The 13988-nt window shown below is 31.0% G+C and overlaps 1 protein-coding gene and 1 long non-coding RNA gene across 2 annotated transcripts in view; one reads left to right on the top strand and one right to left on the bottom strand.

Annotated features, from left to right (window-relative positions):
• The window catches only part of LOC137630990 (uncharacterized), a 326533-nt gene that overhangs the window by 71988 nt on the left and 240557 nt on the right, over positions 1 to 13988 (top strand). The window lies entirely within an intron of this gene.
• The window catches only part of LOC137630988 (cuticle protein CP1158-like), a 2083-nt gene continuing 224 nt past the window's right edge, over positions 12130 to 13988 (bottom strand). Inside the window, exon 2 of the mRNA XM_068362518.1 lies at positions 12130 to 12796. Within this exon, the coding sequence (XP_068218619.1) occupies positions 12248 to 12796 (549 nt within the window). The 3' untranslated portion in view covers positions 12130 to 12247. The remainder of the gene's footprint in view (positions 12797 to 13988) is intronic.

The raw sequence follows: 13988 nt of genomic DNA, 5'->3' as shown, positions 1-13988 counted from the left end.
TGGTTTGGGGGGGGGGGGCGTATGGTTATTATTAGGAAGGAAAGGGAATTGATGGTAGGAAAAAATCTCCCAGTTTCCTTATCACTTTCTTGGTGTAAAGTTATAGTATGCATGTTCTTAATAAGAAAAAAATTAATGAAAAGGAAAATGATTTTTGATCTCTCTCTCTCTCTCTCTCTCTCTCTCTCTCTTGCTATGAAAAATTCTCCCAGTTTCCTTAATACTTTCTTGGTGTAAAGTTATAGTATGCATGTTCATAATAAGAAAAAAAATAATGAAAAGGAAAATAATTTTTGCTCTCTCTCTCTCTCTCTCTCTCTCTCTCTCTCTCTCTCTCTCTCTCTCTCTCTCTCTCTCTCTCTCTCTCTCTAGGAAAAATTCTCCCAGTTTCCTTATTACTTTCTTAGTGTAAAGTTATAGTATGCATGTTCATAATAAGAAAAAAAATAATGAAAAGGAAGATAATTATTGCTCTCTCTCTCTCTCTCTCTCTCTCTCTCTCTCTCTCTCTCTCTCTCTCTCTCTCTCTCTCTCTCTCTCTCTCGTATTGCCACTGAAATATAATAGCTATAGGGAAAGTTGCTGATCAGCCATATTTTTGTCAAAATTTCAATTTTATTTTTCATAATCATTGTTCCATATTAAGCTTCAACCCTAGTTGGAGGAGCAGGATGCTATAAGCCCTCCGGCTCCAACAGGGAAAATAGTGCAGGTTATTATTATTATTATTATTATTATTATTATTATTATTATTAAGCTACAACCCTAATTGAACAAACAACCAGACAAATAAGATTCAATATAAGGGGATGACATATTTAGATTAATGAATAAGAGGAAAAGGGCTTAATAATTAGTTAGTTATTATTTGACGAAATATTGATAACGAAGGAAGACGACTAACATAAATGCGGAGAAGTATGATGATGATAATAATAATAATAATGATAATAATAATAATAATAATAATAATAATAATAATAATAATAGTAATAATAGTAATAATAACAATAATAATGATGGTGATAATGATAATAATAAGTGTATATTATTTTTCCAATTTTCAAGTTGAAGGGGCTAAATTTGGATAAACAGCAATATTAATTATAAAATTATGTCTTATATGGATGGGAAGAAAATATATGTGCTATAATTTATAATTCGAGTTAAGATCAAAGCTTGAGAGAAAGCTTGATGTTATGTGAAGTTGGTGATAAGTTATACAAGTATTAATAACTAATTAATATTTCATATGAGCAATTCATACACCATAGCTACTCCTAAATTCATAGCTCTGTCAGCCAAATCTACCCAGAAAAATATTTATTTTTCAGAAATAGAGATTATACTGTTAACATTGCTTGTTCCCTTTATTATTATTGTTATTTTTATTATTATTATTATTATTATTATTATTATTATTATTATTATTGTTATTGTTATTATTATTATTGTTAATATTATTATTATAGTATTATTATTGTTGTTATAATTATCATTATTATCATCATTATTATGATTATTATTATTATTGTTGTTCTTGTCGTTGTTATTATTATTATTATTAGTAGTACTAGTAGTATTATCATTAGCATTATTATTATTGTTATTATTTTTATTATTATTATTATTGTTGTTATTATCATTATTATTTTTATTATTATTATCATTATTATTATTATTATTATTATTATTATTATTATTATTATTATTATTATTAACGTTTACCTAATTGTGATCCTCAATGTCATTATTTGTCAATATTCGGCGCTTCACTTTATACCCAGGATTTTCTCCACTTCACCGTTCAAGTCCCTCCCCTCCCCCTGTTCCCTATGGTGTATATATGTTCTGTAAGGAGGTATAGCCGCTAATGGAAACCAAACAGAGAAAAACTGAGTGGCATATCATCACCCAGAGTAGATAAAAAAAGAATCTATTTACTTTATTATCGGTTGAATAAAGAATCCATTCGCTAAGTCGCCCCCCATACCTCGATGCCTACCTTCCATATGGCACGTTACACAATAGTCTTGTAAACCAAGAAGGACAGGCTGAGGAAGGCAGTAATTGATACCCATTCTCTTTTTCTTAGGTTTAGTTTTTTCTTGGAAACTTGTACTTACGAAGAAAACTGATATGGATGTTACGGGTAAAAGTAAAGGGATATATATATATGTAATATATATATATATAATATATATATATATATATATATATATATATATATATATATATATATATATATATATATATATATGTGTGTGTGTATACATATATATATATGTATATATGTATATATATACAGTATATATATACATATATATATTTATATATAGAAATATATATATTGAGAGAGAGAGAGAGAGAGAGAGAGAGAGAGAGAGAGAGAGAGAGAGAGAGAGAGAGAGAGAGAGATTGACCTGGAGACCCAATAGTTGATTACAGACGTCATCCTCTCTCAACAACTCCGTCAATCTTTGTATCCGAAACTTTTAATCTCTGCCAGACCGGATCTTTTGTGTCGGGGGACATACTAATTGATTTTTTCTGTCGTTTATAAAGAAACGTTATGTATCGTTTTTCGTTGGGTTTTCCTGGAGGTATTGTACCTGGAAACGTTATCCCCTGGAAACCTTATCTCTCACAATAACGTTTCCCTTCTGGTTCAATGTCTAGTTTCGTGAGCCAGGGGAAAAAGATACTATCTAATATCTTCCTTTTGTTTTCTCAAGTGTTTATAGTTTGAATATAAAAGATTTATTTTAATGTTATTACTGTTCTTAAAATATTTTATTTTAATTGTTCATCACTTATTAAGTTTCCTCACTGGGGTATTTTTCCTCGGTGGAGCCCTTGGTCTTATAGCATCCTTTTCTTCCTACTAGGGTTGTAGCTTAGCTAATAATGATAATGATAATATATGCATATATATATGCATATATATATGTATATATATATGTATATATATATATGAATGATTTAAAGTTTTCAGGCATCCTGAAAACTTTAAATCATTCATATATATATATATATATATACATATATATATATATATATATATATGATAATGATAATATATGCATATATATATATATGCATATATATATGTATATATATATGTATATATATATATATATATATATATATTATATATATATATATATATATATATATATATATATATATATATTTATTTACTGTGTTTTATGGCACAATTTTAACAGTGCAGTATTCATATTTTGTCCGAGGACCTACTATATAGCCAGAGGCTGGAACTCAAGAGACCCTTTTGGTTAGTATTTCACTTGAGACTGAACAAATAAAAACTAACTCAACATCGCTTTTACATAGTTGAGTGCAATTTCTCGTTTATGTTTTTATTTTATTCCAAAGATCAGAAGATCAGAACTCTTAAAAATCTGCCCTAATGGATTTCGAGATCGTTTTTACGACAGTTGCGATTGCGTAGAACTAGAAACGGGTCCGCTGGTACTCCATACGACGGTCGTTGTAGAGATAAGAACGACTCTGGATTTAGAAGTTCGAAAAAAAAAAACGAGTCTGGTCGATTCAGTCTGTTGCTGTCCTAAGATTGGCCTTGGGATCCCGCCGACTTGGTAAAAATAGACCTTAATTCTCATTAAATCCGAAAATAATGATGATGAGTTTCTGGGATTTTCTGTCACTGGATGTGGATAATGACTGATGGTTTGGCCAGCCTGGTTTCTTTCAGGGTCAAATCGTCAAGGGGCGTTTTAATGAATGATATTTTTAGGTTGTTGATATCTCGCAAGATTACAGTAGTATGTTATTCCTCACTCTGGTGCTGTTGATAAAAGATTATTTGCAGATTATACCATTGACTGATTTTACCTTTGACTGATATTTTTAGCTTATTGATATTATGCCAGTTCAGCAAGTTTATTTCTCACTCTGATGCTGTTGATAAAGAATTATTTCCGGATTTTACCTTTGACTGATATTTTTAGGTTATTGATATTTTGCAAGGTCAGCAAGTTATTTCTCACTCCGATGCTGTTGATAAAGAATTAATTCTAGATTTTACCTTTGATATTTTTAGGTTGTTGATATTTCGCAAGATCAACAAGTTATTTCTCACTCTGATGCTGTTGATAAAAAAATATTTCTGGATTTTACCTTTGATATTTTTAGGTTGTTGATATTTTGCAAGATCAGCAAGTTATTTCTCAGTTTGATGCTGTTGATAAACAATTGTTTCCAGATTTTACCTTTGATATTATTAGGTTGTTGATATTTTGCAAGATCAGCAAGTTATTTCTCACTATGTTGCAGTTGATGAAGAATTATTTCCAGATTTTTCCATTGACTGATATTTTTAGGTTGTTGATATTTTGCAAGATCAGCAAGTTATTTCTCACTCTGATGCTGTTGATAAACAATTATTTCCAGATTTTACCATTGACTGTTATTTTTCGGTTGATCAGCAAATTATACCTCACACTTAGGTGATTGATGAGGAATTATTTCCAGATTTTACTCTGATGATCACATTCATACCCACTCACAATTTTATTCATTTGTATTTCAATTTCATCGTTAGCTTTCTACTTTATATTAGAGATTTGATGGTTTAGGCTGTATTCTTTTAATATTCTGCCTCTATTTTATCAGAATTTTTCTCAAATATACCACCGCTATTTAAATCATGGCTGATATGTTAATTTTTATTCTATACTAATGTACGTGACCCGTCAAAAACGACGGCTAAATATTTAAATACTCTTGGGTAGTGTCATAGCCTCTGTACCATGGCCTTGCACTGGGTTAGAGTTCTCTTGCTTGCGTGTACGCTCGGGCACTATTTTATCTTATTTCGCTCCCTCTTATTTTGTTAAAGTTTTTATAGTTTATATATGAAATGTTTATTTTAATGTTACTGTTCTTGGAATCCTTTAATTGGTAATTCTCTTATTTCCTTTCCTCACTGGGTTATTTTCCCTGTTGGAGACCCTGCGTTAATAGCATCCTGCTTTTCCAACTGGGGTTGTAGCTTGGCAAGTAATAATAATAATAATAATAATATGCGCACACAGATTCAAACCTTCCTACCCCTCCTTTTTCCTAACTACAACACGGCAGTTTCGGAAATCTCTGGGAGATTGTGGTTTCTGTCTGTACCTGTCGGGGTATCCCCTCTCACCATGGTATGACTACTTACTCTCTCTCTCCCCTACTCGAAGGAAGGGAAGAGACCAACTAGTTATACGTCTGGCAATGCACCTCAGTGATACCGGTTGAGATATATATATATATATATATGTATATATATATATATATATATATATATTATATATATATATGTATATATATATATATATATATATATATATATATATATATATATATATTATTATTATTATTAAATGCTAAGCTACAACCCTAGTTGGAAAAGCAGGATGCTATAAGCCCAGGGGCCCCAACAGGAAAAATAGCCCAGTGAGGAAAGGAAATAAAGAAAAATAAAATATTTTTTAAGTATAATAACAACATTAAAATAAATATTTCCTATAAAAAACTTATAAAAACTGTAACAAAACAAGAGGAAGAGAGACTAGATAGAAGTGTGCCCGAGTGTACCCTCAAGCAAGAGAACTCTAACCCAAGACAGTGGAAGACCATGGTACAGAGGCTATGGCACTACCCAAGACTAGAGAACAATGGTTTGATTTTGGAGTGTCCTTCTCCTAGAAGAGCTGCTTACCATAGCTGAAGAGTCTCTTCTACCCTTACCAAGAAGAAAGTAGCCACTGAACAATTACAGTACAGTAGTTAACCCCCTGGGTGAAGAAGAACTGTTTGGCAATCTAAATGTTGTCAGGTGTATGAGGACAGAGGAGAATCTGTGAAGAATAGGCCAGACTATTCGGTGTCTGTGTAGGCAAAGGGAAAGAACCGTAACCAGAGAGAAGGGTCCTATGTAGTACTGTCTGGCCAGTCAAAGGACCCCATAACTCTCTAGCGGTAGTATATACAGTACATATCTTAACCTGTATCACTAAGAGGCATTGCCAGCCATATAACTAGTCGGTATCTTCCCTTCCCTCGAGTTGGGGATATATATATATATATATATATATATATATATATATATATATATATATATATATATATATATAATCTCTCTCTATCATATAGGGCCGCTTCGCCTCCCAGAAACTTCCATTGAGCATAGTAATTTAGTTTTTATTTTCCTATTTTTATTTTGAGATATGTGAAGGCACAAGGCTGCGCCAACAGTTCCCCTCGGTGATAAAAACATGAATATAACTCAGCCTGAAGTGAGGGAAGGGATGGTCTCTTATCTACTGTACAAAGGATATGAAGAAGGATTTTTTATGTGTGTGTATATATATATATGCATATATATATATATATATATATATATATATATATATATATAGATATATATATATGTATATGTATGTATGTATGTATATATATACATACACACACATTCAAATTAGCCATATTTTATTTTTTTTGATACATTAATGTCTGGATTCTCTTAACGACCTCGGGATCAGAGCCCCAGGTGAAATCACACAAAGACAAGAGCTTGTAACCGGCCGGGAATCGAACCCTGGCCCGGCAAACGTGTATAGACAGTGACTACCACTTGGCTAATTGGCAGTCACTGTCTATACAAGCTTGCCGGACCAGGGTTCGATTCCCGGCCGGTCACAAGCTCTTGTCTTTGTGTGATTTCGCCTGGGGTTCTGATCCCGAGGTCGTTAAGAGAATCCAGACATTAATGTATCAAAAAAAATAAGGCTTATTTGAATATGAAAAACACGTCTAAATGTGCAAAAATTTATCATACATATATATGTGTATATATATATATATATATATATATATATATATATATATATATATATATATATATATATATCGTCATCATCATCAGTAGCAGGTACAGGGGGGGGGGGGTTACCTCGAGACTAATATTCGGGAACTACAATCTCCCACAAATTGCTGAAACTACCAGAGATGTATTTAGGGAATGGGGAGGGGGGAAGGGTTGAATCTGTGTGTGCATATCTATCTAAATATTTAGCCGTGATTTTTGACGGGTCGCGTATAATAGTGTATTTTAAACGTTTATACGGTAATAAAACGTGCCCCAAAATCAATACTTTGAGACCTGTATCAAACTGCTGAAAGTAGATGCGATTAGCTTATTGGAATTAGTATTATTATTAAACTCATTTTTATTAAAACTATTAAATTTATTATTCTTATGATTATTATTATTATTATTATTATTATTATTATTATCATCATTATTATTTTTTCATAATTATTATTTGTATTATTATTACTATAGTTTATTATTATTATTATTATTATCAATATTATTATTATTATTATTATTATTATTATTATTATTATTATAACTATTACTATAATTATCATTATTATTATTATTATTATTATTATTATTATTATTACTACTACTACTAGCTCAGCTACGACCCTAGTTGGAAAAGCGAGATGCTATAAACCCAGGGGCTCCAACAGGGAAAAATAGCCCAGTGAAGAAAGGAAATAAGGAAATAAATAAACGATATAAGAAGTAATGAACAATTAAAATTTTTATCCTCAACCGTGTGCTCATGAAATTGCCTCCAGATATACAGGTTTGCGTCGAAAGATAATTGGAAGTAATCTTTTAATGTTGTCAGTCAGCGATCAATGATAAAGACTATCGCCCATCAATAGCTTTCAAATGTGATAGGTAATTACGTAAAGTAGAGATTTTTTCGTGTTTATTAGTTTTATATAATATATATGTATGTAAGTATGTATATATATATATATATATATATATATATATATATATATATATATGTATATGCATATATGTTTTATATAAATGTATATATATATATACATATACATATATATACATATATATATATATATATACATATATATATATATATATATATATATATATATATATATATATATATATATGTGTGTGTGTGTGTGAATATATATTTACATATGAATATATTTATATATATGTATACATTTATATATATATATATATATATATATATATATATATATATATATATATATATATATATGTGTGTGTGTGTGTGTGTGTGTGTATGGATACATATATATATATATATATATATATATATATATATATATGTATGTAGGTATATATATATATATATATATATATTTATATGCATATACCTTAATATAGCGAAAGGGTTTACGTCTTCTCATGATCATCAAAGCTGTACCAGTCAGGCTCACCTATACTAGGTTGGTTGGTTGTGAGCGATCAGACGTAAATCTCCCACCATCACCAATCTGTAATTTACCAGCATGGTGATTATAACTGCCCAAACCCCGGACATGAATAGAAACATGTCTGAGGCAACTGTCTTGCTGTGGACTAGAAATGGCAGCATTTGTTGTTGTTTTGTGTGTGTATATATATTTTATCTATCTATCTATCTATCTATATATATATATATATATATATATATATATATATATATATATATATATATATATATATATATATATATATATATATTTAAGAAGATGTTCAATTTTACCTTGCAAAGGTGAAGTAAGTGGTACCCAAATCCATACGCTAGTATATATATATATATATATATATATATATATATATATATATATATATATGTATATATATATATATATATATATATATATATATATATATTATATATATATATATATTATATATATATACATACAGTATATATATATATATATATATATATATATATATATATATATATATATATATATATATATATATACATATATATGTATGTGTACGGGTATGTGTATGGTATTTGTGTGTGTGTGTTTACTGATCTAAGAAGATACTGTATCTGTTACCAATGACAAAAATGGAGCTCTTCCTCTCTCTCTCTCTCTCTCTCTCTCTCTCTCTCTCTCTCTCTCTCTCTCTCTCTCTCTCTCTCTCGATCTGCGTCCGAAACTTGTTTACCCTTTTTCGTTGTTCAAATTAATTGGGATGGTAATAGACCATAAGGAAGATAACCCTTTAAGATATATAATGGAATTTCTGGTCTACCAATTACTTACAATTCAACCTTGGCAGGTACTTGAAAGTTAATTATACGTACACTTCGTGGGGGATTAATATGATAATCAATGTGTTTGTGTATATCACTTATTGTAGGTAGATGATTGGGTTTTAAATTCAATAATGTAATAGTTTTACAGGTATGCCTACGTTCTTATGCAGTGTTTTGCAAAGTTGAAAATATATATGGTTAAGTACAGCATTTTCTCTCTCTCTCTCTCTCTCTCTCTCTCTCTCTCTCTCTCTCTCTCTCTCTCTCTCTCTCTCTCTCTCTCTCTCTTTATATATATATATATTTATATTTATATACTGTACACACACACACATATATATACATATATATATATATATATATATATATATATATATATATATATATATATATATATATATATATATATATATGTATATATATGTGTGTGTGTATGTGTAAGAAGAAGAAATGTAATGAGAATGACAGATAATAAATGGACATTAAGGATAACATAATGGGTCCCTAGAGATTGTTAAAGAATCAGGGGATGAAAAATTTCCATTATAGACTAGGAAAAAAAGACTTTCGGAAGCAAATTTGAACACGATTATATAATATAAGATAAACTGAGTGTCCCACCATTTAAGCAGAATTAGAGCAAAGTTCATTACTCCTTTCATACCAGAATTACAATAACAGTTTCGCATTGTTTCTCATGTTCCAACGCGAACTTCTAATCGTATGAATTTTAGTAAGACTAGCATAGAATAATATAACTTACGTTGATATTCAAATGAACCTCATTGAGATGCAGCGTACGTAGGAACCAATTATGATGTACATCTTCAGGTGGTAATCACACTTCAGTTCCAATTATGAATTCGATTTACTGTACTTAAAAATATGAAGGTAAATAACATGGTTTCTACACACCTGCGTCCTAACTCTGAATATTATTATTATTATTATTATTATTATTATTATTATTATTATTATTATTATTGTTATTTGCTAAACTACAACCCTAGTTGGAAAAGCAGGATGCTATAAGCCCCGGCACCCCATTAGGGAAAATACCCCTGTAATGAAAGGAAACAAGGAAAAAAGTTTAAGAATAGTAACAGCATTGAAATAGATAATTCCTATATAAACTGAAAAAAACTTTAAAAATACAAGAGAAAAAAAAAGAGATAGAATAGTGTGCCTAAGTGTACCCTCAAGCAAGAGAACTCTAACCCAAATTAGTGTTTATACAACGCTCTTGATTTATATTAACAAATTCGAGTTTTTGTGATTTATAGTTTTTCTTTTATATTTTTTGATAAAAGAAAATAAGTATGAATGAGAAACAATTGGATTTTGTTATTATAAATCTTGCTTTAGGGTACACTCGGGCACGGTGTTCTGTCCTGTTTCTCTTTCTCTTGTTTTGTTAAAAGTTTTTATAGTTTATATAGGAGATATGTTGTTACTCTTCTTGAAATATTTCATTTTTCCTTGTTTCCTTTCCTCACTGGGCTATTTTCCCTGTTGGAGCCCCTGGGCTTATAACATCCTGCTTTCGCAACTAGGGATGTAGCTTAGCAAGTAATAATAATAATATTAATCATAATAACAATAATGATAATAATAATATAATATTAATAAAAATGCGCCTCTTCAATCTATATCTTTATTGGTATAATATTTAGCCTCGCAGACGTATGACCACCGATGTCGTTCCAGCCTAGCTTGGAGTCCGGTATATTTTTCTTCTAAATTTAACTTGTGACTTATTAAAGATATCGTCACTGCCTTAACAAATGGGGGCCGGCACTGACTTCCCTACTAACTGGATAGTCTACACCGTAATTCACTCAGTTGCCACCAGCTTCGTTAGAGCCGTATCTCTGGCGCCATCTTGCGCTGTACATAAAGCACTAGACACGTCCAGAAAGGACCCACTAAGACAGGGGTTCTTAACGGGGGGTACCCATACTCCCAAGTTTATTTTACATATGGTATTAATTCATACTTGCGGGTATGGGACTCGATCGCTGAGTACTGGTATTTATTTCATTTATTATGTTAATTTATATTTAGGTAAATTGTTTTCTTTCTTCTTTTGTTTAATAAAACTGAACTGTAATAAATAAAGTATTGATTTCTAATCTGTAATAAGTGAATTAAAGTTATAACGTAAAATAGTTGTAAATATTTCAGTATTTTTCATTTTTCTTTTTTTTCTTTTTTTTTTTCTTTTTCCAGGAAATAAATATGATTACGTTATCAATGCTTATGATTTTATTTCATGTTCTATTCCTAGCTATCTATGTGTAAAGGGGAGTAAATTTAAGTTATTGTCATATTCGGAAGACATGTTGGCAAATAATAGGATTGGGGATAATTATTTCTACAGTCAAGTGAAGGGGTTGGTGAATGGGAACATTGGGCAATCTATTATTATTATTATTATTATTATTATTATTATTATTACTTGATAACCTAAAACCCTTGTTGGAAAAGCAAGATGCTATAAGCCCAGGGGCTTCAACAGGGAAAATAGCTCGGTAAGGAAAGGAAATAAGGAAAAATAAAATATTACAATAAATATTTTATATATGAGCTACGAAAACTTTAACAAAACAAGAGAAAGAAGAATTAGATAGAATAGTGTGCCCGAGTGTACCCTCAAGCAAGAGAACTCTAACCAAGTCTGGAAGACCTTGGTACAGAGGCTATGGCACTACCCAAGACCAGAGAACAATGGTTTGATTTCGGTGTGTCCTTCTCCTAGAAGAGCTGCTTATCATAGCTTGTCTTTTCTACCCTTATATCTATATGCTCCTTTAAACCCTCAATCCATAGCTCACAAGATTAGTGAGCGAAACAGGGACGTTTCCAATATACTTCCAGCAGGTAGATCAAATACGGGCGGCATGATTGCAAGAGCCCGTGCTAGGCCGTATGGGCTAGGAAATCTACAACAAGGTGTGTCATTAGGCTAGGCTAAAAACCACGATTGAAATGAGCAATGTTTTTATTACTATTTTTTTTTTACATTATTTACAGATAAATCTGTACAAAGTTGGTTTTAACATTTTGTATTTGGGGATTTCCATAAGACAGATGTTGACCTCTTAATCATAGTAGCTGATAATTTCTCCATTGGAGAGGATAGCGTGGGCTGGACCGGCAATGAGAATTTCTACTCCATGGGGCAACTGATACTGCTTTCCTTCCTTGCTGACAATACCGGAGGGGCCGTAAGTGTGTCCGAAGGAATTTGGGCTTCTTTTGGATCGGCGGATGTGCAAGTTCTCATCCAGGTGCCAGTTACGTCCGTCCTTGGTGACGACTCCGGAAGGTCCAATCAGAACGATGTTGTCAATGTCTGCGGCGGAGAAGGCTTCGATGGTGCCGTCGGTTCTCACGACTCCGGAGAGGCCGAAGCTGCCCTTGTCATTGACAAAGCCGACGTCCCTCTTGACAATGTGGTCAGGAAGGCGCTGCATGTTCTTTCCGTCCCTGGTCACAACACCGGAGGGTCCAACCAGGACGATGTTTTCTGCCTGTTCGCGGGTGAATTGGACGTTGTTACCATCGTAGTTGACGATTCCCGATTGGCCGACGATACCACGGTAGAAGTTGGCAGCGCTGGCTCCTGCCACTACCATGCATAGCAACATCTGCGACACCAGAGACAAAATTATATTTAGTCATTATTATTTCTCTTGACTCTTACTACTAAAATTCTTTCGTAATGGATAAAAAGTAGACTCAATACTACACAGTACTCTAAAAGTTTTATTCCAGCTGTGACCAAGTTGTGGAATGATCTTCCTAACGGGATAGTTGACTTGGTAGAACTTTTATTTCTCTTAACTCTTACTACTAAAATTCTTTCGCAATGGGTGAAAAGAGTAACCTCAACACTAGACAGTACTCTAGAAGTTTTATTCCAGCTGTGACTAAGTTGTGGAATGATATTTCTAATCGAGTTGTTAAATCGGTAGAACTTCAAAAGCTCAAACTTTCAGCAAATGTTTTTATGTTGAACAGGCTGACATAAATCTTTTTATAGTTTATATATGAAATGTCTGTTTTAATGTTTCTAAAATATTTTATTTCAATTTTTCATTACTTCTTATATCGTTTATTTATTTCCCTATTTCCGTTCCTCTCTGGGCTGTTATTCCCCGATAGGATTCTTTTTGGAATAGAAGTAGACATTTCATGAATAAGCATATATATATATATATATATATATATATATATATATATATATATATATATATATATGACTGAAGACGTTAGAACTCTTCTTACGTATTATTATTTTTAGGAGACATAATCTTACATTTCCCACAAATTTTAAGGTGTACTAAAATTTAAGTTAAAACCTCAAGTAACTTACAATAGAAATTTACTATTAAAAGTTGAAATTCCTGATAGAAAATTAATCTTAAATGTACTTAAAAGTTGTAAGTTAAAACTCCCTTCAAATTACAGTAAAAATATACTATTTCAAGATGAAAGTTTTGAAAAAGAATCTTTTTTAAATGTAGTAAAATATAAGTTGAAACCTCAAGTAACTTCAAGTATAAATGTACTAATAAAAGTTGAAATTTCTGAGAGAGAAATAATCATAAATGTACTCAAAAATTGAAGGTAAAACTTCAAGTAACTTAGAAAAATTTTCTATTTGGCAATTTTTATAAAGATCTAAACGTTCAGTATAAATTTACTATTAAAAGTTGAAATTTCTGAGAGAGAAATAATCATAAATGTACTCAAAAGTTGAAGTTAAAACTTCAAGCAACTTAGAAAAATTTTGTTACATGGCATTTCTTATAAAGATCTAAACTTTCAGTATAAATT

Source organism: Palaemon carinicauda, chromosome 39 (assembly GCF_036898095.1).
Source record: "Palaemon carinicauda isolate YSFRI2023 chromosome 39, ASM3689809v2, whole genome shotgun sequence".
In the NCBI taxonomy this organism is placed as follows: domain Eukaryota; kingdom Metazoa; phylum Arthropoda; class Malacostraca; order Decapoda; family Palaemonidae; genus Palaemon; species Palaemon carinicauda.
Note: the sequence above shows the minus strand (reverse complement) of the source record. Positions and strands in the feature narration are given on the sequence as shown.